The sequence below is a fragment of the Eurypyga helias genome, unplaced genomic scaffold (assembly GCF_000690775.1).
Source record: "Eurypyga helias isolate BGI_N326 unplaced genomic scaffold, ASM69077v1 scaffold590, whole genome shotgun sequence".
NCBI lineage: Eukaryota > Metazoa > Chordata > Aves > Eurypygiformes > Eurypygidae > Eurypyga > Eurypyga helias.
Genome location: NW_010226015.1, coordinates 14,275 through 40,102, shown reverse-complemented (window position 1 = coordinate 40,102; position 25,828 = coordinate 14,275). Strand labels below are relative to the sequence as shown.

The following is a 25,828-nucleotide window of genomic DNA, read 5'->3' as shown; positions in this document are numbered from 1 at the left end:
GGTGGGGCTGGGTGGGCTTTAAAGGTCCCTCCCAACCCAAACCATCCTGTGATTCAGAAAGAGCCTTGCACAGCACACATCCCAAAGCAGAAAGCCAGTCAGGTTCCCTCACTCTAGTCCCTTTCTGATCACTCACTTTGCCTCTCAGCCTTGGTCCTTAATTCCTAATCCTGGTAACTGCTCCTGACCATAAATGCCTAGCTGGCAAACCTGACACCTCTGGTTCCCACGCTAGGCCTTGCTGCAGCACAGTGCTGGTCTACTCTGTCCCTTGACTGATCTGACTTTTGATCACAGCACCTGTTTCCCGACTACATTCCTGACAGTAACTGTGAAGGCAGAGAGGAGCCCACTTCAAAGTTCAGGCTCCCACTTCTATCTTAGTCACCCCTACACATTCTTTTTCCCCTCCACTGGAGAGATTCTAGGGAATGCCAAAGTTCATACTAGTGTTACACAGCCATAAGCATTATCAGACACATTCTTTTTCCCCTCCACTGGAGAGATTCTAGGGAATGCCAAAGTTCATACTAGTGTTACACAGCCATAAGCATTATCAGTTGGAGGCTGCCACATCCATTCAGATATTTTCCAAGTAGCTTTTGACGTACCTCGTTCAGGATTTGAGTTGCATTCTTTGCTCTTAGCATGTCTGGAGTCTCCTCTAAAGCTGTTAGTCCTTTACCTTTGACACCTTCCTCCAGATCTTTCCTGTACTCTTTCTGCAGAAGCAAGAAAAAGGAAACTGCAAAGCCAGACTAACAAAAGCCCTATGCTTGGCTGCAAAAACTAAAAAAGAAAAATCCCCAAAGCTCCAAAAGCAAAACGCGTTTTTTAAAACGGCAAAGAATATTGTATAGTGTTATATAAGAACTACTGCAGCAGAGTATAGTAATTATGGGTCAGGATAAATTGCAAAGGCACACGCACACACCTTAAGCTGAGGAATGTCAGAGAGGGACGCAGTAAATATGAACACAGTTAACAAACAATGAAATAAATACCCACGACAAATTCGACCATGACACAAAACGTGGAAACATGCGTAGTGTGAATGGTTAGGAACAGGGAAGTGGTGAAGAAGAAACGCTGCTGAGAATACTTAGTGGAATTATTTAACTTGGCGGAGGGAATAAGCACAGGGTGACTGCTACCTCGCTTGCTATTTTGGTTGCATATTTGACATGTAATAAGGATGGTGTAATCTCCAAGCCAGTAAGGTTTCTGCCCTTAATGGACTCTTCAAAGTCCTTCTTATATTCTTTCTAATGAGAGTAAGAAGAAAAAAAGTAAAATAGCAAATATTTATTACGTTATTTTTAATTACTTGAAAAACTACTGGGAGGATGGAGCAGTGGTTTGGGACAATCTGCTACCGCCAATCCCATGGGCACCTAAAGCAATAAATCCTGTTTCTACTAAAGCCCAAGAAACAGCTCTTTACTTTCACTGGAAATATGACCTGACCCTGCCCTTTTTTGCCCTTTTTCTACTTATTTGTATATGCAGAAAAAACATTCAATGGAATCACTCAAGCATAATGACTAATGGCCTTATACAACTGGTTTTTAGCATGTATAAGCCCTCACCTGTGACAGAACAACATTATACTTCAAACAAACAGAAGAGAACAGCTTGAGGAAATAGAATGACAGGTCAGTGAAGAACACTGTGACAGCAGAGACAAACAGGAGATAAACGGGTTTCTCAAAAACAGCTCCGCGGTGAAAAGAACAACCAGGGTACTTTCTGTGGACTGTAACTGACACACACACTACAGTCCGTAGCAAAAGTCTAAGTGAAATGTATATCATATTACATTTCTTCTAAGGACTCGAAGACCTGCTTAACCTTCACTTCCTGATGGCTTCTTGAGGAGAAATAGCCGATAATAGACGCTTCATCGTGACACGGGAAAGCTTCACGAATTATAAATGCAGTATTTCGTAACCAGTACGAAGAAAGGTGACATACCTATAATTTTTCAGTCTGTCAGCATGCACAAGATGCAAGTATAACTGCCTGCCTAAACCACTGTGCAAGTTTAACCACACAAATTGTAAAGTGTTTTAGTCTGTCGGTATTGCTGGTAACCGTACCTCGCTCTGCATGAGCTGAGATTCCTTTGCAGTAAGGTATGTTGGAGTTTCAAAGTCCAACATTGGTTTTCCTTTTTCCTTCTCATACTTTTCTCTGTATTTCACCTGAGAAAAAAAGAAAAATAGTTACCCTCCTAAATAATCAAAGAACCAATTCATTGACTACTATCTGCCTACTTTGGTCAACAGATCTGTGATAAAAACTGAGTGTCTGATACTATTTACCTTCCTGAAATCCATATTATTGACCATAAAAAGTAAGACCCAAGGTCAGTCTTGCAGCAAAATGTGTGTGGCCTAAAATCCTACTGATTTATTTCCTCTTGCAGAGAATAAGCAGCGTCAGCTCAGATTCCAAGAATTTACTGGTCACAAGAAGGAAGACAGGCAGCTATAAAAATCCAGCTCGAAGGCACTCAGCCTGCCCCTGACCCTGGCTGCGTTCAGCCGGTTCTATGTTAATGGGCTGCTGGAGCGTTAGTGGCTGGAAAAGATGCAGTCTAGTGCCCTGCTGACTAACTCTGCACGTGACTGTCCAGGAAGCAAGATGTCCGCGAGGATGAAGATATTCTTGCCTCCAGTTACCGTATCCAGCCGTTAGGGCATCAGTTTTCAGACTGCTGCATGGGGCAATGCTATGTCCTTGGCTGAGGGAGATCCTGATCTCAAACTGGAGCAACACGTGGCAACTTTAACTACAAAGTGATTAACAACCATTTTCTCACAGCCCTTTGCTATAAGAACCTTCTCGGCCTTCCGCACCACGCAGCATAACCATAACTATGGCCCTTTGTGTTCTAGCAGTAATTCCTCCCTTGCTTTACAAATTCATGGACTAGAACCTGGAATAGAGAGGATTAGAGACCAAATCAGAGTATGACTTTCTCTGGAAAGATTCACCATTTGCTGTATTCCAGAGGGAAAAAATGTCAGACACATTTAATAGCAGCAGTAAGTGTTTTGGTTTAAGCAATTCTGGATGCAGAAAAAGAATGGCAGAGCTCTCCTTTGTATCACTAGGATAAAGCAGTTGAAAATTCACCGTCAGCAGCAACCCTACTTCTTTTAGTTTCCAGTTTCTGTGATTACCAAGACCTTTCTCCTACAGAGAAAATCACCCTGATAAATGTATTAAACAAAGATCCATATACAACAGTCATAAGTAACTTTGAGATCTACTCTAGAATGAAGAAATCTTACGGGTATTTTGCACGTGTTCTAAACCTGCTTATGTGCAAATATTTCTCACTGACTCGTCTCCTCAGATGTGCAGTGTTTATAAAGCAGATAGGCACAGGGATTGTTACAGACCAGAGAATTTGCTACGCTGACTCAGGGATGGAGACTGGTACTCAGTGAGTGGGGTTAATGAGAAAACACACGACCAACTTACGTGGCTCTGTAGTTCTGATGCCTCTCTTAGGTGAACCTGCTCAAGATTATCTGGCACCACATGGTAGTGACCCTTACTCTTCTCATATTGCTTCTTGTACTGGTACTGAAGGGAAGGTGTCAAAAATCATCTCAATAAAAAAAAAATCCCTCAGCAAATTTACTTCTTAGGTCCAATCAATGCAACACTTCAATGGCACATCAAAGAGAAATTAGAAATACAAAAAAAGCAAAAGAAAAGAACAAAAGCAAGAAGTTTAACTCCCAGTATCAGATATCACTTCTACAGATGGGTGTGAACAGTTACCTTTTTTTGACCATCTCGATTGCAACAAAGATTTTTTTTTTTCAAAACCAGGATTAAAAAAAAAAAGAAGAAAAAAGAAAATTCAATGGATACATGAAAAATTTGTACCAGGAAATAATGATTTTTGTCTTTTCTCAGTAAAATTAGAAAGTATTTTGTTAGGCAGAATTCTGTGCATCTACAACAGGGGGGTGTTAAACACAAAATGAAAAAAAACAGACAAAAATACATTTTTAAAATATAGTAAGCAGTAAAGAAAAAAGTAAAAAATTAAGAAAATGGGTTTTGTTAGTGTAATGCAATCAGTTAAAACATAATGAAGAATCAATCCATCAAAAATCATTAGAGGATTTAAAACATTAGAAGTTCTACAGCTAATAAAGATTTCACTTCCCAGAGGAGAGGAGTGGCAAAGTTGCTAGTTCACTAGGAAATAGTCATTAGAAAGGAGAGGAAGAGATCACTACCAGGTGATATCCCAAGGACAATACCAGAGGGAGCAATTGTTACAGAAACAGTTAGCAGAGATCAGTTCAGAATGGCATCAACAGCAGTGGAATATCAGATGGATGTGGGATTAGTTCATGAGCTTACAGCGCTGGCGAGCTGGCTTGTATTCAGGACGTGGTTCATGATCAGCGATTCGGACATGTCTGTGACAGGCTTGTGAAGCTTCTTCAAATCCGCCTTGTACTTCACCTGCGGGTAAGAGAGGACAAACAGCCTCAGAAAAGGAGACTGCTAATAAGACCAGTGATGTTGAAGATATTAACGACATAGAGGAGGTCTTTGTTAATGAAATCTGGAACTTTTAATTTCCCTAGAGGAAAAGTGTAAGTAAACATACCTCACTAGCCATGTTGTGGGCATCTTTCATGGTCTTGTAGATTTTAGCCTCCTTTAAGTCATACTTTGGCTTTTTACCCATCTCTTTGGAAAAATTCTCCTTGTATTTCACCTAAATTAAAAAACAAGGAGGTATTACAACTGTTCTTGAGTACTCACGTGTTTGGTTGCAGAAGGCAAAGAGACCCTACTTCAACGCTGATGGTAAGCAGAAGAACAAAAACGTAGGGACTTGAAGGCACCCACTGGAGTAAAGGCTGTTTTTAAATATGATCTGGCATGGAAAGGAGATCTACATCTGCATTTACAAAATGCCACGTGGAATTTTTGATTTAGTGCACAGGTTACATCTCCTCAGTGTGAAAGTAACTGACAGAGTCAAGAGAGGTATGCTGATAAATACAGCTAAATTCTGAGCCTCAGAGATGAAGAATTTTTCACTTGATGGGATGGGAACTGTGCAGAGATAAGAGACACCCTATTTCACAAAGAGACAAAAACTGACACAAGTATAACAAGTGTTTAAAAGAACTTTTTACCTCCTTCTTGGAGAAATACGAGTTTCAAAGCTACCTCAAGCCATATGAGCACTGAAGAAGGCAGTATATCAAATATTTTTATATACACTGTTACGCATATTTGAGTTTGCATAAATCAGAGATGAAGAATAATGTTAATGATCACAAACAGAATAGCAACACAATTAATTACTAGGAAACAGATTATGCAAGAGGCTTAGCAACACTTCCAAAGCACATCAGCAAGGCAAACCACGGCTACGTAAGGTGCAATATTCCAGCAGACCCGGGCTGGAGGCACAGAAATGGTGATTCCAATGACAGCTTAGCTCATGACTTAGGTGAGGGCAAGTCCTTCATCCATCATGACTTCTCCCATCCCACAGCTGCACGTGCAGCTGAAGGCTAACTCCTCATAATTTCTTGTAAACCTACAAAAGGGACGGTTCCATTTGGAACATTTTGGGTTGTTTGGTTTTTTTTTTTTGGCTATCAGAGATGTACAACACTATTTCAGAAGAGTTACTGAAGAACGCATGAAGAACGTATTAAAGATGATGTTCTGGCTTATCTAAATGGGTCCCATCGTTAGTGTGTATGCTCATCAGCATTAGAGTCAAGAGCAGTAGAAGAATTCCCAGGATCTGTCATGTCTTCCCTGCAGTAGTATTCTGCCTGGTCTGGACATGAGCCAGGCGACATTTCTTCCTGTTTACCAATCCACATTTTCTTGGAGAGGTTTTATATTAAATAAGCGAGGAAGCCCCCATCCCTGGTCTAAAGAACAAGAACTGAACAACCGTTGTCAGTCTTCCTGAAAGAATTTGATCTTCTTCAGGACTAAGATCATACCTGTAAAAAGCATGCAGAAAATACAGGGCTGTGGCGGGTGAGGAAAAAGGATTAATGCTTCTTTAGGAAAAAAAATGATCTCCCAAGCAATATTTATGTGAAAACTGAAAGAAACAAAATACTGAAGTACTGGTAACTAAGCTGAGGAAGAGCTGACTCACGATAGAGGGTTTTTAGTGACAAGTACAGAAATGTAAACAGATAAATTAGTATTAGCAAAAAAAAGGGAGAATTAAATCACATTCCACAGTCACATTTTACACTTGGAATTCATTGTCATATTCATGTCCGTTCAGCACCACACGGTTCATGCTGGATACCACTGCTGCTCTTTTGCTGTGCAGAGGCCAACATTCAGATAAAACACACAGTGAAACAGGCAAATCCACGGATTATATAGCTGCTCTAAGAAAACAAAGCACATTGCCACTGCTGACATAAAGGAATCAGCGCTGGTTCTGACCTCACAAAAATTAAAAATGAGCAGAAGCATACTAGAATCTTGCAAGCTATGCAACACATGAGCAAGATCAGGCCATCATGCCAGAGTTCACTCGCTTTAAGCCCGGTAGAAATGCTACTGGAAGATCTGTGCAAAATTAAAAGCAAGCATGCCAGCCAGGCAGATGAAATCCAAGAAAGGCAACTGGATAAACAAACTGGGCATAATGCTTTCTAAAGGGGAAGTTAATGAGAACAAACATCTGAGAGAAAGTGCAAGATTATGCCAATTATTCTTTGCTCCCTTACTGACTCTCAGAACTCAAATTAAGTTAATTTTCTCTCAGAACTCAAATAGTCTCATCAAGGCATCTTTATAAGACTCAGGAGAACTGGCAAGCACTGGAGCAAAAGCATGGAAAAGGAAGGTCTCATTAGCACTGAATGGGAATAAACAAAATTTCTTCTTTTTCTTGCAGTTCAGTTGGTCAGTTTAAGAATCCTTGGTTCTACTGAAAAGACTCCTGCTTTTCCTGACAAACACAGTGGTTGACATTCAAACATGCGACATTCAACCGTGCAGCAGTCATGGCTAGACATGGGAACAACATAGTCCCCCTTGTTTTTTCCTTTGGAAATACAAGTGCAAAACCGCAATGGCACAGATCTGTGTGCTGCCACTTCAAAAACTGCTGTGCAGCCATCATTTCTCTATTCCCCACAGGTTTTGAGAGGCAAGAGATACAAGAAAGGAATGCAAGGACCCTCAAATCACTGCAGGGTACCCTTCTCTGAGGCTCTGGGGCTGACTCAGTCATACCTGATGGTTCCATCATGCCATTCCAGCACAATGTAAACAGAATAGTTAAAATGAAGTTTCAGTAGTTAAAATGAAGTTCGAGTCTGAATGTTATGCTTATGGTATGACTGTTCACTGAAAAGTACCAGCACCACTTTTCAGGTTTGTCATATGCACGTATTTCCATTTTTTGCAGAGTTTCAGGAAAACCAGCTCAAGCTTACATGTCTGGTTTTAGGGAGTTTTGGGTGAAAAAGGCGAGTCTTCACATTGTACGAGTCCATCAGAAACTTCCATTAAAAACACTGGAAGTTCCAAAACCGTTATGAAGGGCATAGTAACGTTTCAAACTTCATGTGGTGTTTCTAAAACAGAGAAATTCCCCACTCACAGAATTCCCATGCACTGCCTTTCCAGAGGTAAAAAACCAGGAAGACACATCTAACAGAAGACTCACAAGTTTTGCTACATTCAGCACCTTTGACGCAAAAAGATCCAGTGCAACTGCTGCATCATAAACCTTTAACAGCTCGGAATTGTAAGACAATACGCAAGCAAGAGACAGATGCATAAAAATGGCATTCCCAGATGTGTCACTTAAAGTTATCTTACGTGACTACTTAGCATATTAGCTTTCTTAAAGGTTCTCATCCATGGAGTATCATAAGATGCAGCTCCATGCCCTCTCATGTGTCGTTTGAGGTATTCTGCCTATAATGCGCAGCGAGAAAGCAAGATCAGAAACGCCATCAGTTACAGGATTACAGCGTGAAGTGGGGAGAAAGAACCAAGCAGAATTGAGATCCTGGCAGAAAGGGAGAAAGAACCAAGCAGAATTGAGGTCCTGGCAGGAAAAAAAACTGTCCCAGAAAATCACAATCACGTGCTTCAGACAGTTGTATGACCATAAGCAAGCTTCTATTGGCAGACTTGTGTTGACTTCAAAGAGAAGATTCTTTTAAAGGCACAAAGTAGAAAGAAAGGGGCTGAAAGAAAGTGAATGTCCATCTGGTAAAGGATGGATTACACAAGTTAGGTAAAAGGCTGCTCCTTTTAAAGGCAACACCCAGAGAAGCTAAACAAAAAACACAGCTAACGCTTCAGCCTTAGCATTCAGAAGATCATGTCACTGCCTCATTTTAAGGGGATTCTACTCCCCCAGTACTGAGAGGTAGTTGGTAGAAAAGTTTACTTAGCAAAGTAGTACCTTGCACTGGCATTTAATCTTTAACATGTTCCCTTTCAAATATTCCCTTATCCCCTGATCCAGAAAGAATTTCCATTTTAACATTAGGATTACTCCGTAAATTAATATCATGTCTCGTTTCTCGCACTGCTTCAAAGTTTCCCCGTCTGTTTATTATTACCTGGCTGGTGAGCTTGGACACCTCCTTTGCCAGTTCGATATCTGGACGTCCCAGCATGGTTACGCCAATGCCAGCTTCTCCCCGCTTTTTGTATTCAATCTAAGAAAGCAAAAAGCAGCGTAGTTTGGTACTGGTGGCACTCCTTTTAAAATATTGTACTGACACTCTTTTTAATAGTAAAATTACTGCCAAATAATTATACAAAAGACTTAAAAAGCACTTACATCACTAATCAACTTGGCGGCCTGAGTTGCTTTCTTAATATCTGGCCGATCTGCTATGGGTGTGTAGTGGAGCTTTGACTTGGCATCTTTCTTGTATTCAATCTAATCCGCGATGGGAGACAGAGGAAAGAAAATTACTGAGGTTTGTTCACGAAGAATATGCTTAGTAAGGACACAGCAGTGTTGCTGGGGAAAGCGTGGGGGCGTTGTTTAAAAATAATTTCACAAGGAATGGATTTGGGAAACTGCTTTTGCTAGCTGTGTACACATGAAGAAATTAAGCACGTGCAATTCTGTCTGTACCTGAAGGAAGGACAACACTTATGAGATGTGACTCGCATTAGATACCTTTAAATCCTACCATGTGATTAAGTGGAAATATGATTTTCAAAGAAGTCCTTTACTTCAGTGCAATTTTCCATCTGTAAATATTCACACCTTTATCTCTCAGAATTACACCTGAATGTGCAGGCTGGGAGGAAATGCAGAAGTCTGGGAACTTCTGCTTTGCCAGCTGGCTGACTGAATTCACATACAGAAGCTACTTAATTCATGAAAAGGCAAGACAAACTTACCGTGCTCTGTTTCTTAGCAACTTCCATGGCATGTTTCACTTCGGGAGGCTCCAGCATGACAGAATAATTAGACCTGCCTTTCTCCTTCACAAACTTCTTTTTATAGTTCGTCTGTTAGGAGCAAAAAGGGCCACGTGTGATTGATTCACATGGAGGTAAATGCTACTAAAACTTGGAAATAAGCTCACTGAAACTGTTAAGACAGATAAAATGCAGTCTCCCCTGCCTCAAAACGTATGGTCCCCGGCTTGTTTGTCATAATTTGCACTGAGATTACAAGAGCTTGTTATGGAGATAATGATTTGTGTTTAAGCTGTGTTCTTTGGCAAAGTCTCCTTCTGGTAGGAATCAATCTTTTCTGGCTCCTTGGGCATTTTACGATGAGACTCGGAATGTGTTGCGTGTATACTAAAACATGTCGCAGTCTGACCAATTACAGGCAGCAGGGAATAACCTCACCACAAACTGTCATCGCACCAGTTCTTACCTCACTGACATTCTTGGTCACCTCCTTCACATGAGCAGTGTCTCGTGTCTCTGGCAGGGTTGTGTAAGACCCATGTGGAAGCTGCTTCTTGCTATGTTCTTTGTATTTGTTCTGCAAGCACAAATTAAAAAAGGTAAAAACCAGCAATTCGAGTCCCCAACCCCATCCCTCCCATCCCCCCCAGTATAAGAAGGATATACTTAGAATGCACACAGAACTCTCCAAAGCACAAATTAAAAAAGGTAAAAACGAGCAATTCGAGTCCCCACCCCCATCCCTCCCATCTCCCCCAGTATAAGGATGTACTTAGAATGCACACAGAACTCTCTGTTGTTTTACCTCAGATACAAGAGAGCTGACATTCTTAGCCAGGAGGATCTGAGGTGTATCTGGAACAACATGGTACGTTCCTCGAGCTTTGTTGTGCTTCTCTTTGTATTTTATCTAGCAGGAGGGAAAGGCAGCCTTTTAAGCAATGTGTATCCTGTCTTGTGGCAATTTAAAAACAAATAACTATAGTTGTGCCTGCTCGTTAGTACAAAAGTTTGCAGAAAATCCCTTACTAAGAAGTTTTCCAAGATAAATTCTATATATTTGTATATATAGAATCTATATATTTCTATGAGGCTATATATTCCTATAGCTCTCACTTAGAATTTTGTGAATATATTGAATATTATTATATTGATATTAATTATTAAAGATACCTTGGGCTATGCACAAGTTATACCTGCAGGTTTTTTGTTGTTTTCTCCCGATAATATTTTCATTTCAATAACAGGAAGGCAAAGGTTAGGGTGTTTGTTCAGGCAGTGTTAATTCTGGATATATATTTGATCCATAAACTGGGCCAGTGAGATTGACAAGACCAAATTTATTCAGATTTTGCCAATTTGTTGATGAAATAAACAAGTCAAATCAAATAATGAAGTGAGACAGAGAACAACTTTTCAAAGCTCTATTGGAAATATTAGTGGATTAAGAATGAAGTAGTTTATGCAGTAAGTAAAGTTTTAGTAGCACCAAAAAGTGAGTGTTTGAGTACTTACATCACTTGCCAAGATGGCATTATTTAAGGCCAGTACTGTGTTTTTATCATCTGTGACAGAGAGTTTGCATCCCTTCAGGAATTCCCGGTCCAGTTTGTATTCATACTGTAGCAAGAAGAAAATAAAACACAAAAGAAAAGAGTCTCAAATATTCTACTTGTTTTATTATTACTAGTCTGAAGATGAGAGATGTGGGGGAAGGGAATATTCAGCTTATTCTGATCTTCTTACATCACTCTGTTGCAGAGACGACTTGGCTGCTTGAACAAAGTCAGGTCTATCAGCAATCCAGTGCCAATGAGCCTTGGCTGCTTCATATTTTTTCTTATAATCCAGCTGTTTAGAATAGAAAAAAAAGAAAAAAAAAAGTTAATTGGAAGGTTTGTACTTTACACATGATGTTCATATAGGTGGAAATTCTTTTTCGGTCTGTGCCAATTAAAGAGAGAAGTGCATCTATACCACCAGACCAGGCCTTTCCTCTGAATCATGTGGGAATCCATTTACTGTAGTGTTTCCACTGCTAGGTGGAGAAAGGAATCTGAACGACTGAAAAGATGTCGTGGCTTTGAAGAAGCTGTTTTCAGTTCCTTGCTTATTGAAGTGGATGCTGGGCCACCAATAATAGAAAACACAGGAGAGCTTCCCATGAAGCACTTAGTGTGCCTATAAAACAGCATCACAGAGAATTTCTGGGACAGTTATTTCTCTGTCGTGGAAACAGAGCAGGGCTAGAGGAGCAGTCAGTGTGTGACATACAAGGGCAGCTTGCAAGAGTGAGCACTTCAGTATGAAATAAATGCAAATCTATTTTATTCAAGCACATAAGAATTAGAAACGATGTCCAAGCTCAGAACGTTTCAGTGGAGCTGAAAATAATTACTCGTGGTCTCCACTGCCAGTCGCAAGCACCACCCATAATCAACCTGCAGCATGAACAGAACTGGACTCACGTTGCTGTTCAGCTTGTAGGCATGCCTTGGAGTCTTAATATGAACTGAATCTGCGATGACATTGCAGTGAGATTTATTCCTCTCATACACTTCTTTGTATTTCAGCTACAGAAAGACAAACATATGAAATGTTTACAAAGATATCATCATCATCAAAAAGAAAAGCATCAAGATATGAAAAACATAACATTAAAAATTGCCCTTGTCAAGATAAAAATCTAACAGAAGAAATGACATCAATACAACTCAGCATCTGCCTGAAAGAGCCTCTTCAGCAGCCGTTCTCTTTGAACAGAAAACGTAGCAGGTATAACTCGCCACGAAGCACAGGCTTAGATTTGACAAAATCTACACATGAACAGTAACTCTGCTGGTTTCTAGTTCCAGAAACAAACACCCCAAAATCCATACTTCAATTAGATACCAGTTCCAGCTCATGGCTTTTATTACTGGTGAGGGCTGCTCTACCCCAACAAAAATGTTCCAGGAGCTGCAGAAGAACATTACACAAACTTCCTGAACACCTTCATCTTCCATCGTGTTTTTTGAAAAAGCATTAAGTACATAATTTTACATGCAAACAAAACCAATTCACTCTAACGAGAAGCTATTTTTTAATGACAGAGAGACATATGAGTTAGAAGTATTTCATATCAAAGTACAAAGTGACTTATGTGTCTTTTTGATACCACAGACAAGGATAATTTACTCACATCGCTTATTCTGTCCTTGACCTTGCGCACGTGCAGTAGCATAGGCGTATCATGGATTGTAGTATAGCCTTTAGGCTTCGCTTTGTTATATTCCAACTTGTAAATAATCTGAAGGTAAGAATTAGAGATTATTTCTTGACATTACTGGTGTCAATTGAAAAAAAAAAAAAAATCCAGAGGAGAAACGTTGTATAATGGACTACTGAAAATGCCATATTCTTCATTATCGCACTTCAGAGGTCAGAACTCAGAGCAGGAGGTCTGCTCGAAGGGACTGACCACACTTACATCACTGATCTGCTTGTTGACTTTTGTAGTCCGTAAGTGTTCTGGAGTATCCACAACCGTAGTATACTTGTCCTTCTTCTTTTCATAGTCCTTTTTATATTCAACCTGGGGACGCGGAAGAAGTGTATGTTAACCACACAAACCAAGACCAAACATCTTCAAGAGATACACACATAAAATTGCAAAATCCTTCCACCAAAGCCAGCGAAAGTTGAACATGCACAATGAGCTAAACTTTGCAAATCCCTTATTTGCCTAAGAGGCTGCCGATCCATGCGTGTGATTAATTTATTTCATGGAGTGTAGAAGCTTCACTTCTATCCTACATCTCCAAGACTGAGCTAAAAAAGCAGTCCTGGCAGATCACTGGCTTTTAAAGTTCATAACTGGACAATATCTCATTTTTAAATAGTCCTCAAATGAAGAGAAACATAAGGCATCTTACACAGTAGAAGGTAAAAATAACCACTGAATGTATCACAATGCCAGGCTATTTTAAAGGCTTCGACAGCAGAATTTGTATCTTGATAATTTCTTAGAGATGATCTTTGCCTACTCAGGACTTCCACAGAATCCAGTGAAAACAGACTGTACACCAGGAATGATAATTCATTTCGGACAGCCTGAGGGCAGGTGGAAGAGGCCAAAACAAGTTTTTGAAAAAGAATTTTCATGCTCTATCTTGCATCAGAAAAGAAACCCCATGCTGTTGAAAGAGGATTATGACAGACCAAATATAAACACTGTATGCAAACAGCAAGTCATAACACAAAGTCAGCTCAGATGAACATGCAGGTCAGGCAGAGTGCTATTTTGTTTTTTCTTCAAACTTACTTGCAAGGAGTTTTTGCTGAGATAATAGAAATCCATGGAAAAATCGAACAAAAATGTCTAGTAAAGACCTTCAGGACCTCGTTACTGAAGAATTTTATTAGCTGTGCTAATAGTGGCAAAGAAGAACATGCCTCTGCCTCTCCTATAGCTGTTTTCTATTGTTACGTGTCCAGTGTATAATTTAAATGTTATTTGATGGCTTCATCTGCCCCCGTCAGGAATCATTTTTAGCACTGAAAAGAGTAAGGTCACTGCTAGCCGCTGTGATTTTAGAAAGACATAAATATGTATCAGTTATTTAATAAGCCACGTTGTTATCCAACTGGTACAACTGAAATATATTTGCTGTAATCCAGATTAAGTGAAGGTGGAATGTGGAAAATCAGTTCATCATAACAGTATCAGAGTGATTACAGGCTTTCTTTTACATCATCAGAAACAAAAATGTGTTAGGCTTTTTGCTCTGTATGAACAGGTGAATCATACTCACTTTCTAACTTTGGATTCTTATTAGAACTGGCAAAAGGAGGGAGTGTTTCTTTAATAAACAGTATTACCTGACTGCCTGAGGACTGCTTTGCTAGCCTTGCTCAAAAGCAACAGGTAGAGAAAAAAATTGATGAAAACATGATTTACCACAGCCCTGTGCAGCTGTACCATTTCAAAGAGCACTGAGGAGTGAGGCCTGAGCCTGTTCTGCATCCAGGCACAGTGTGACACCATTCTCAGAGTGGCACAGAGGTGCCGTAATCTACGCGCCAAATTACTTCATCGTGTTCATACTGAATTAAGGGATTTGTGTTTTGAGGGGTGGTCAGTTCGAGAAACAGTGGCAGAATGAGAATTTGGTTAGGAAAATATCAGGAACAGCTAAAATACAGTATCTTAAATGTATGGAAAATTGCTCTTTATGTATGTGAAATATTCTACAGGAGTATATGTAAAAATTATTTATAGTGAAAGGAGAAAACAGAGGCAAGATCAGCCTGACCTGAGTGAAGTCCAAGTTACAGTAAATCGTTTCAGATATTCTGTTTTCAAAAATATATTATCATTGCCAGCTTTAAGCACATCGACAAAACTTTGGAGTCTGACATCCGTAGAACTATAGAGAACTCCCAAGCATTAAATATTAGAAGTTTAAGCAGCTAAATTGTATATATAGTGTCTCCTACAGCAGCAGTTCTTCATATTACCTGGCTCCATAAGTATGTGTTGTAGAGTGCTGTCAGCATATCTGGCCTCAGAATTTCATTACATCCATGTTGCAGGAGCATCTTGGCAAAGGATTTATATTTTTTCTGTTCATGCAAATGGCAACGAAGCACAAAAGAGACTTGTGAACAGCATAAACAACACCACAGCTCTAGATCCCAGACACTTTGAGAGTGGAGAGATTTAGGCAAGGTACTGTATGTATTCATTCAGATGTGCATACAATTTCCATCTATATCATTATGGATGTCAAGAGTATTTATTAAAAGATTTGCATAGTACCCCATTAAGGAAATCACAAAAATATTTTGTGGGAGATCAGGGTAAATTATAGATTAAGGTGGGGGCACTCAAAAGCCAAATGTCACTGTCACTTTATCTAGAAATGAGTGAGAAGATAATGTGTGCGAAGGTCATTAAAAGAGAGGTAATAAAAAATCAGTGCATGATACTGCATTTTTTAAAACCTCCCCAACGACTTCAAGAGGCATTAGATTTCTGATGTCAATTGATGCACAATAGATGAAAGTACATACAGCAAAGATCAGCTCACTCAAAAAGCAGTAATTCTTTTTGGGTGGCAAAACAAAGATGGTCTGATAACCGAACTAAAACATCAGAGCATCCCAGGTGGGACCTGTGATACTGCCAGCTGTAGACATTTCACGCAGACAGAGAGCTGAGAGTGAACCAGGCACTTTGTGGCAGCACCAGGTAGTGCTCCTACGGTACCTGACTGCTCAGTGTAGTCCCCCACTTGGCCAGGAGGTTCCTAGGATCATCCACAATAACGCTGTACCTATCTTTGAGCTTCTCATAGGCAGCTTTATATAATTTCTGCTCAGTGTCACAAATTAAAAGAGAGTGAAGACACAAAGAGATCATCATAGTTCTAACCACTGAAACCCCTTTACACAGGCTATTTAAAGGCTGGGGTTGAAGTTCACATCCAAAAGAGAACAATGTTAAAAAAGAAACAACAACACAGAGAGAAAATATTTCCAAATAGTATATGCATTTCTAAATTTCCACTGGAAGGCCTAACCTACAATTTAAGGATGCCCATACTCTAGCCCTGCCACTCTTCAATAAGCCATTTTATGACTCAGTTTCTCCATGAAAAATAATTGCAGAAGCAGCTCTGCATGGAACTAGATGATCAATTTGAGTAGAAAGAGAACACAGTGAGATGTAAAATGCAATGTTATTTAATCACCAGATATTTGTAAGCAAAAACTAATCCCTCATCACAAAACCCATCACTTACATAACAGAAGACATTTAGGTAAGTTCATTTCAATGTATGGAGCCCCCTTTGCTAAAGTTTTACTCATTTATGTTTTTTGTATTAATTTTTTCCTTATTTTCTCTTCCACAATAAGAAAACTCAGTACTAACAATCTTCCATAACAAATTCTGGCCCACTGCTTATCAAATCAAGTATGAAATTACTGCAATGGTACTGGAATGGTATCTGTTTTTAAAGAGTGTTTCTTACCTAGAGGAGGTAACGCCGTAATACATTTCCTGACAGGTAAGCAACATAACATTATGGCTGGTGAAAAAGAATAAACTACCAAGGTACGACAGTCTAAATAAACCTTTCTTTAAGGTCCCTTCCAACCCAAACTATTCTATGGATCTATATACGCTGCTTCAACGTGGTATGCCAAGTTCCTGAGAGTTCACCCAAACACAGTGCTTTCCATGCTGTGGGCACTACTCCCAACTCCATCGGTGGATTTAATCTTAAACCCGGGGCAATCGTTACCCCTTGCTGCTATTATGTTGTGTTTATTGTTTCTTTAGCGCTACAGAAGAAAAGTGAGAAAAAGTAAGTAGTCGAGCGGGAGAATTCACGGCAAAATATCTGAAATTATATGGGAACAGCTACGCTAACTTCGGAGATAATACCATCCTCCTAATCCTGGTGAAGGTTTTTTACAATGTGTCAGGAAAGCAACTGTGATTCTCTCGATAGCTCAACCACCTGTCTTATTTAAGTTTGCATTTATTTACCAGTCAGCAAAGGAGGAGCTTCAGGATTTCACTTTCTAGGTACTGTAAACCTGACCTGTCCCAATAGACAGACAACAGAAACAGCCTTGTCTTCCATTATTTTAGTCCGACCTTAAGACACCTTTAAGCCTGAATATATTTTGATTTATTTACACTTTCATGAGGAAGATGGACCTTCAACTCGGTATTAAATATGCAGACCTACTACTTCCGTATGAGCCTCTGCAGAAATCTTTACGACTTACCGCATCCATCAACTGAGTTGCATGTTTAAAATGCTGGTTAATTGGGGAGTCGGCAACGTACTTAAACTGAGACTTGGTCTTCTCAAATATCTCCTTGTACTTGCACTGGAGAAAAAACCAAAAAACAAACAAACAAAAAAGGTTCCAGTGTTAACCCAAAGAAGGGTAAGGTAATGAAAACGTGTGATTTGGGAATCAATCTGCAGCAAAAACGTGGCAGGATTATTGCACATGTGCATTTCACATATCTACAGACCACAAAAATCGTTGTAAGTGTAGCAGTTTTCAGGAGGAAACTGTCACATCAAGCAAGCAATGGAAATTCCAGATCTTCACAGTTTTAAAGTTTGACTTAGAATCACTAGAAAAATTACTTTTGGAGCTGCTATCTTTGCAAGAACAGAAGGGATGAGTAAAAGCTAATTTCTGTGTTCTTTTATAGTAAGACCTGAAATTTTAGATGCTACACACTAAGTTCTACCATGAGATATTCATATCAATGTCTAGGTCAGATTTAGACACTCCTGAGAAAAAAATTATCTACAGCATAAGCAAATGTTCAAAAAACCTTTAGCAACAATTCAGACTGTTGTACTTACCCCACTGTAGAGCACCTTATTCTTTTCTGCCAGAGCAAAACTTGGAGTATCCCATGCATAACAGCCAGCGCCTCTGAGCCAGGATAAATCTTCCTTGTATTTCACCTTGAGAAAAAGAGGTAAAAGGATTCAGTTTTAAGCAGCACCAAGTGGTGGCTGATCAATGCTGAAATGGCACCTCAGCACAAGGTGAAGCACACAGAGCTACATCCATTACTATTCCATTGAAAAATAAGTTAGTTACTCATACTTTTCTGATGGACTGAGACTGTTCACATACCTAACCTCACATCAGCTATTGGAGCTCCTGAGTGAATTAAAAACCATCTATGCTTGTACAATTAAGGGGTTATTGTATACGTACAGATAAGTACAACTAAAGGTTGTTATAGGGTTAACAAACAAATCTAGGCAAATGCAACTGAAATCAATGAAGACTGTGTTGTAATTTCAAAAGGAAAAGGGCTGCAATTTTAGCCCTCTGACTTGCCCTGTCCTTTTACAGAACTGCCAGGTGAAAGTGTAAATCACTTCAAAAATTTCAACTGCCTTCCCTTCCTCAAGAAATAAGAGTTTTCATTTTGGAAACCTGCTCAAAACCTTCAACCTCTCACATCCAGGAACTATTTGAACTCACATCACTAATAGCATCTGTGACTGCACGATGATGGAAATGCTCCGGACGGTCTGGGATTGATCTCCAGATTCCCAACTGGCTCATATAATTTTCCTTATATTTCACCTACAAAGAAAATTGTAGCATGAAGTAAAACAATTGGAGAACAAGGCACTCCAAACCACACAGTTTCAAGACATTCCTTTTTCTGAAAAATCAGAACTAAACCCATGGAAATGAGATTTACTTGCATTCACCTTTGTAACACCAAAGGCAACCGAGTGTATAATCTTCCAGAGAAGGAAAGAAGTGAATATTAATAGTGCTGATAATATTTATTTAACTATTTGACACACTTAAATAGAGCAACGTGACATGTTCTAGGTTATTAAATGCCATGACTAATTAGGAATGGAAGTGGTGTGTACATACACTGCTAATGTCATCAGTGACCTTCCGATGATAGACAATATCCAAAGCATCTTTCACTGTGTGGTATTTGCCCTTCGTATTCTCAAAGGTTTCTTTGTAGCGCAACTGGTGAGAAAAAGAAAAGAATACATTATGTTTATCTGTCAGGACTTGGTTTAGTCCAATTTCCTACCTACCAGGGATATGTTGTTGTCCAGCATCCTAATGTGAGCCCTGGGAAGCTGCAATTGCCTACAATCATTGTAATTTGATTCTAGGGAAAACTAGAGAGACGTGGGGTTGGTACATCTAGAGCAACGTTTCATCCTATTCAGACTGAATACAGAGGACAAAACATCCGTGTGTCACCAGACTATTCTCTAGAACAGCAAAAGTGCCACTTTTTGGCATAAAAAACCCTTACTCATCCCTTCTTCCATGTCCAGATCTAGATGAAAGCAGGAAGTTCATTCCAGTCTTTCTGGAATTCCAAGGCTTTCTCAGAGGAGAAATTCAGCCATGCAAAAGAACTAGGATGCTCCTTCGCAGTATTTAAAAATCATTCTTAAGAGAGCAGCAAGATAATCACTGGAAGAAAACCCCAGTCCAGCACATACCCTTTCAGGATACAACATGCAACCTGAAATAAGCTGCAACGATCTCACGAATGAGTAGAGCACTCTCAGCCGTTGCCTTAAATCACAAATCACTGTTCCACGCTTGAAGGAAAAATCAGTTTCACCTAATAACCTTGTGTGCAGAAGCTCAGATGATTTTTCTCTCTAATCTATTACTAAATTAAAAAATGAGCACATTCTCAGTGACATGCAAGTTTACTTCTAACACAAAGCTGAGATGAAAACATCTGATAAAAGGTATTCTACCCTGGCTCCATAATCAATCATTTCACTCCAGCCTACACTATTTGGAGATTTTGAGTGTAAACAAATTACTTTAAACCTATTTTTTTCTTTGTTGTAAGACTGCACTTCAGTGCAACAGAACATAAAAATGAATTTCAATAAATGAAGAAGTAAAAATTTTATAAATTCCATAATATCAAAGAGAAATGTACATGCAATTGGGGTGAGGTAGTTTAGGACCCACACTGAGATACTCTGTGCTTTGCATACTTGTTCCCCATTGATCCTTTTCCTGTTCTTTTCATAAAGAAACCAAGAAAAGGCAGCAGAGAAAGTGTTCATGGAGTACATACATCACTGGCGTTCAGGTATGCCCTCTTGGCTCTGATCAAGACTGGCGTGTCAGCGACGGGTGTGTATTTGTCCTTCATCTTCTCATACTGCGTTTTATACTTTTTCTAAGGGAGACAGCAAAAGGGAAAAGTTGTATCTTGAGTGTTAGAAGCATTTGTTAATCTTGTGTCATGTTAACGCCCAGGGGTGCTACACCGAGTGCATGAAGTCATTCTTGCAAAGCACTTCTGTCAAAACTCTGAGAAACAAACTCAGCTGTTCAGCTCCTTCTAGATGTTCCTGGTCTTGCAGCCAGTGTACCTCAGGTTATGCAAACAGGCACTTAGAAACAGCTATCTTTTAAAATGCTAAAACATATCTAAAAAGTGTATGCTTTTACCACAACTTACAAAGGAAACGTGGAACTTCAGCACAGGAGACAGAAAACTAATGAAGGGTAAACAGATCTGAGCCTTGAAACTGTCACTAAAATTAGAAATTAAACTTCTGAACAGCTCCGCATAGTGGTACCACACAAAAAACCCCAAATATCTTACCTCACTGACCATGTCCTTTACGTGCCTAGCATGTGTGAAGGCTGGAGTCTGACCACCAGCATGATGATGGGGTCTCTCTTTTGTGGCAAGTTCCACATACAAGTACTGCAGCAAGAAGAAAAGAATTAAAAAAAAAAACACAACACATTTCAAGCAAGTTTTACTTTATCTCTCTGAAAAAATGACTGTAAATGCATAATTTACCACAGGAAAAAATAATGTGCCCATTCCTCTTCTATACTATCTTGGTTTGTACTCTTGATATTCTGTAGCTGCCAGTAACGTGCTCACAAACCAAGATGTCTGATGCACATGACATTAATGACACAGAGTGAGCCCTCTGCCCTCCACCCAGACCCGGCTTTAGATAAAAGCATCCATAAGGTCTGTTTTTCTCTGATGAGTATCTTCATTTTGTTCTGAAAATTTCAAAATTCCACAAAATGTGCAGCTAATCAGTGAGACAGTGAGCTGCTATATGAATAAAACCTGATGATGAGTAAAGGTAGAGGGATAAACATATTTATCCCTCTGATGAATTCAGGGTTTCAGGGAATTTGAACAGAACTGTACCAGGGTTCAATGTCCTGTTTCAGACGGACAAAGCTGAACATGTCCATTACACAGACATGGTCAACATGAAAATTCATAGCCACTTAAAAATGAGCAACAGTCACTTTAAACTTCCTCTCTAGGAATTCTACATTGCTTTGAAATGGCCTGGAAAAGCTTTGCTATACTGTAAGACTATAATAAGAGGGATCCTTTGATTATATTTTACCAGTACAAATTTGTCACCTGGCTCTGTATTTTTTGTCCTTGCTTGGCTCTTAAGAAGTCAGGTGTATCAAGGATGGAAGTGTATTTTGTCTTCAGCTCCTTGCCTGCAGCTCTGTAAACCAGCTGGAAAAAAAGACAGGCCCATGAATTATTTCTTCTGTTACATATGTTCTTTTGGCAGCTGAACAATTGTAGCTTTGCAATTATACATCTCATGTAACTCAGGCAAAACAGAGGGTCTGAGTTTAATTATAGCTATCAAAGATGTGCAAAGATCATATAGAACTTACTTCACTCAAATGGGTTTTTAGTTCCTGAACTGCTCTGTATCCAGGAGTATCCAATACCACATTGTATTTAGCCCACATCTTCTTTGCAGTATCCGTGTATATATAATTAGACTGAAAAAGAAAAGCAGTATCACTTAGGAAGCTTTTATTATTCTTGGCAGGACTTTTCAGATTAACCTAACAGTACAACTAACTAGCTGCATGGCAAGAAATTCTACCATAAGCATTTACTTGTTTTCCTGTGCTTCCTGGAAGTTCATAGCGGAAGTTCATAGCCTGCTTGTAAATAAATCAGTCGTCGTTATACATGGTTCTCAGAGGAAAAGTCTTACCCAAAGCTTACGCAGCTGACGAGCACGGACCATATCAGGAGTATCATACAGGAAACAACCCAAGCCCTTCAACCACTTCAGATCCTCTTTGTATTTATTCTATGAGGCAATTAGAAAAAGAAAAATCATTAGTGAACTTTTGGGATAATTTCATTAATCAGTCCCTAGACACAGTTACAAAGCATTTCTCTCTTACAGAACAGAAGGCAAATGATAGAAGCCAAACTACACTTTCAGTCTAGAAGTATCAGGCCTGTGGCATTCAAATAGTGAACAGGAGGTGCTTACATCACTGGTGATGTCCCCAACATAGCGGCAGTGCAACACCTGAGGAGTATATGGCAAGGAAATCAAGTGTCCCTGCAGCTTAAAGAAATCTGACTTGTAGATCAGCTGAAAGACAAAGAAAAAATAGCATTTCACATGTTTGATCATGCTGAATGTTCTAAATCACTCCTGGTTTTCGTACGTTACAAAGGGCGGCAGTGCAACACCTGAGGAGTATATGGCAAGGAAATCAAGTGTCCCTGCAGCTTAAAGAAATCTGACTTGTAGATCAGCTGAAAGACAAAGAAAAAATAGCGTTTCACATGTTTGAACATGTTGAATATTCTAAATCCCAGTTTTCGTACATTACAAAGGCACATACATCACTGACAGCCTCCTGTGTTGCTCTGACTTGGCGGATTTCTGGTGTGTCCGGAGTGGTATGAATCTTGTCCTTGTACTTGTGGTATGTTGCCCGATACAACCTCTGTATCAAAGGAGACAGCATTCTACACGTTAAAAACTTAAAATGGCAAGCAGTTTGGCAGAGTGCAAGCACTTCTCTTTTAAGGGCAGATTTTTTTGCTAGGTATTGCCTAACTACCAGAGAAAAGGGAGCAAACGTGCTATTTTCTAACCAGGCAAAGATTTTCCACAATTGTTTTTGACAGCAGCGTCTCTAATACATGGTGAATCTGAGACTCTAAGCATACAAACACGTACATTCGTAGGCTTAATTTTCATCCTATTAAAGCCAATGATAAAAGACGTGAGTACACATATATAAAAAAAACTATCAATGCCCAATGTCATTCAGATACAATAATTTCCATACAACTTTAATCAAGTAGCAGCACATTGGTTAATAAAATCAGGCTGCAGTTGATTTTATATTACGGTAACAGTTTTACAGGATTACAGAAAGTTAGAGTTATCAAGAACCTTAAAAAGCCATCCAGCCCAACTCCAAGCCTGGATCAAGGATCCCTTGCCATTCTTGATAGATATTTACCTAAACTGCTCTTAAAGAACAGGGACCCCATAATCTTCCCACTCAGTGTACTCTCATCAACCATATTTTGGAGACTACAATTACAAAAGGAAAGCAAACACATATATTTACTGTACCTCATTAATGACTTTATTCACTTTCTTCACATTTTCAAACCCAACATCTTTAGGTCCCAGAGTATAGCCTTTAGCTTTCATGTGTTCATAGGCTTCTTTATATTTCAGCTATGATGTGGAAAAAAGAAGAAAAACATATAGGAATTAATTTGATTGTGATTCTACTTATCCTGCAGTTCTGACAGTAATTTATGCAGCATTAAGAGCAAGATTTTTAGAAGAGATAAATAAGTGAGATGTAGCTATATCAGAGTTAAATACACTACACAGCATCATGATTTTTACCATCATCATGTGGCCCAAGATAAGTAACATTTTAAATTTCTCTTGCATCCAATAAAGCATTTGCATCTGCCTAAGGAAATTCATATTTTGATTGTAATTGCTTCAGTAATTATGGGGTTTGATAACATTTAAATTCTGTTAAACCAAACATTATTAGTGCACTACTGAGATTTAATTGCCGTGACTAGCCACACCCGGGATGTCAGATCTTGCCTGATCTATGTTGTAAGGGCATCTGCCTTCAGCCCTGTCTCCATCCTCATTTCCTGGATGGACATGGTCCTGCGTTACCGGTAACTTGTATCTAGCCCTGTCTCCTGGATTTACCTTGGACCTATAGTGCAGATAGCTTGCCTCCAATCTCTGCTCTGTTTCCCGCAGCTCCTGACTGGATCCCTTGGATGGACCTGGGCCCTGGTTCCTTGTCTGGGACCATTGATGCAACCTGTTATCAGCATCCTGCTCTGCCCACCTGATTCAGGTATGGTGGGGCTTCACCCTAGATGCTGAGGTCACTGTCTGTGTCATGGTCACCCTCAGTTCCTGGCTTAGGCAGTGACCCAACTACCCCACTCCCGTTGCTCTCTGACAAGCAATCTCGTAGCTGAGAACTGACTGTCTCACACAGTTGTGTACTCATACAGGATGGACATCAAATATTCCCTTGAACTCCTGTTGGGGAAGGACATAGTGCACTACTCACATCACTGCCGATGTACTGGACATGTTTCGCGTGCTGAAAGCCGGGGGTATCGGTTGGAAGGCTGTACCCCGTAGGCAGAGCATGCACACCAGCCCAGCGATACAAATTCTGCAAGAGAAGAGAGAAGGACAGAGTTTGTGACAACTGTGTGTAAGATTTGAGAGTTCATTAGCTGCACAGGAAATCTCTTAATAGTAACTGGCAAAAGATTTTCCCCGTGTCTGCATTGTAACACATTAAAGCTTAAAAGAGAACTTTTTCCCACATTCATCTGAGAGCCATGAAATCTAGCTTCTTTATCTGAAAAGCTAGAGATAGACACTAACTTCTAAAGAATTTGCTTTCTGAATACCAGAAACTCTGTGGACCACAAGGTTTCATACTTACTTCGCTTTGTATTTTGTTTGCATGATAGGCCCGCTCCAAATCTACTGTTTTATCGGTAGGAATCATTTTGCCTTTAACATTTTGCATATATTCACCACGATAGACAGCCTGAGAAAAAGAAATTAGAGGAGAGCTGTAATTGTGATGGTCTTTCACAGTATAGATTGTTTGCGTACATACGGGAATTTCTCCTAAAAAACTGGATCAAAATTTTGGATTCAGGCAATTAATAATTTTAGTGATTGTTTTCTAATATCTTCATAAAGGCAATGAGTTATAGATAACCAGCAACGATTACAGTATTAAACCGAAATTATTAAAGAAACCAGTCACAATTCTGGAAGTTGTGAGGGAATGACGTATGCAGTATTGGGGGTGGAAGGTGAGAGAAACACTTACTTCACTTAAATTCAAGCCACTGAGAACATTCTGGACATAGACAGGAGTGTCTGTGACCACAGTGTAGTCACTCTTCATTTTCTCTGCCTTAGATTTGTACTTAATCTGTGGAGAGAAATTCAAGAGCTCTTACTAGCAGAGCTCTAGGCTAGTCATCCTTAACTGAATTTATTCTATTATTGTATTTACCATATTTACTACTTATTACCTAAGTATTCTGTTAGTGAACCAGCATTTAAGCAGAAGGAGCACTGAAACTATGGCTGAACAAATGAAGATGGCACCTCAGTAGATAAGAACAGCTGCTAAGTTACACCAACAGAATGTGTGAGGGGACGTACATTCTCAAAATCGCAGAACGGCGATTGTCCCATTTTAATGGCTTAAACCTGAACTAAGGATGTGCCATAAGATTTTAAGAGAAGGACAAGAAATCATAAAATCAACATTAAAGAAACTATGGCTGAACAAATGAAGATGGCACCTCAGTAGATAAGAACAGCTGCTAAGTTACACCAACAGAATGTGTGAGGGGACGTACATTCTCAAAATCGCAGAACGGCGATTGTCCCATTTTAATGGCTTAAACCTGAACTAAGGATGTGCCATAAGATTTTAAGAGAAGGACAAGAAATCATAAAATCAACATTAAAAC

At 39.5% G+C, this 25,828-nt stretch overlaps 1 protein-coding gene across 1 annotated transcript in view; it reads right to left on the bottom strand.

Annotated features, from left to right (window-relative positions):
- NEB (nebulin) overlaps positions 1-25,828 on the bottom strand; it is a gene marked incomplete at both ends in the record, with an annotated part of 56,915 nt that overhangs the window by 16,957 nt on the left and 14,130 nt on the right. Inside the window, 33 exons of the mRNA XM_010151084.1 lie at positions 612-722; positions 1,155-1,265; positions 2,100-2,204; positions 3,493-3,597; positions 4,393-4,497; positions 4,646-4,756; positions 7,867-7,965; positions 8,622-8,720; positions 8,846-8,947; positions 9,421-9,531; positions 9,908-10,018; positions 10,247-10,351; positions 10,957-11,061; positions 11,188-11,292; positions 11,910-12,014; positions 12,623-12,730; positions 12,911-13,015; positions 14,941-15,045; positions 17,224-17,328; positions 17,823-17,927; positions 18,460-18,564; positions 18,871-18,975; positions 20,066-20,170; positions 20,603-20,707; positions 21,401-21,505; positions 21,673-21,783; positions 22,005-22,103; positions 22,293-22,397; positions 22,654-22,758; positions 23,400-23,507; positions 24,388-24,495; positions 24,775-24,882; positions 25,174-25,278. Coding sequence (XP_010149386.1) covers positions 612-722; positions 1,155-1,265; positions 2,100-2,204; positions 3,493-3,597; positions 4,393-4,497; positions 4,646-4,756; positions 7,867-7,965; positions 8,622-8,720; positions 8,846-8,947; positions 9,421-9,531; positions 9,908-10,018; positions 10,247-10,351; positions 10,957-11,061; positions 11,188-11,292; positions 11,910-12,014; positions 12,623-12,730; positions 12,911-13,015; positions 14,941-15,045; positions 17,224-17,328; positions 17,823-17,927; positions 18,460-18,564; positions 18,871-18,975; positions 20,066-20,170; positions 20,603-20,707; positions 21,401-21,505; positions 21,673-21,783; positions 22,005-22,103; positions 22,293-22,397; positions 22,654-22,758; positions 23,400-23,507; positions 24,388-24,495; positions 24,775-24,882; positions 25,174-25,278 — 3,492 coding nt within the window. The remainder of the gene's footprint in view (positions 1-611; positions 723-1,154; positions 1,266-2,099; positions 2,205-3,492; positions 3,598-4,392; positions 4,498-4,645; positions 4,757-7,866; positions 7,966-8,621; positions 8,721-8,845; positions 8,948-9,420; positions 9,532-9,907; positions 10,019-10,246; positions 10,352-10,956; positions 11,062-11,187; positions 11,293-11,909; positions 12,015-12,622; positions 12,731-12,910; positions 13,016-14,940; positions 15,046-17,223; positions 17,329-17,822; positions 17,928-18,459; positions 18,565-18,870; positions 18,976-20,065; positions 20,171-20,602; positions 20,708-21,400; positions 21,506-21,672; positions 21,784-22,004; positions 22,104-22,292; positions 22,398-22,653; positions 22,759-23,399; positions 23,508-24,387; positions 24,496-24,774; positions 24,883-25,173; positions 25,279-25,828) is intronic.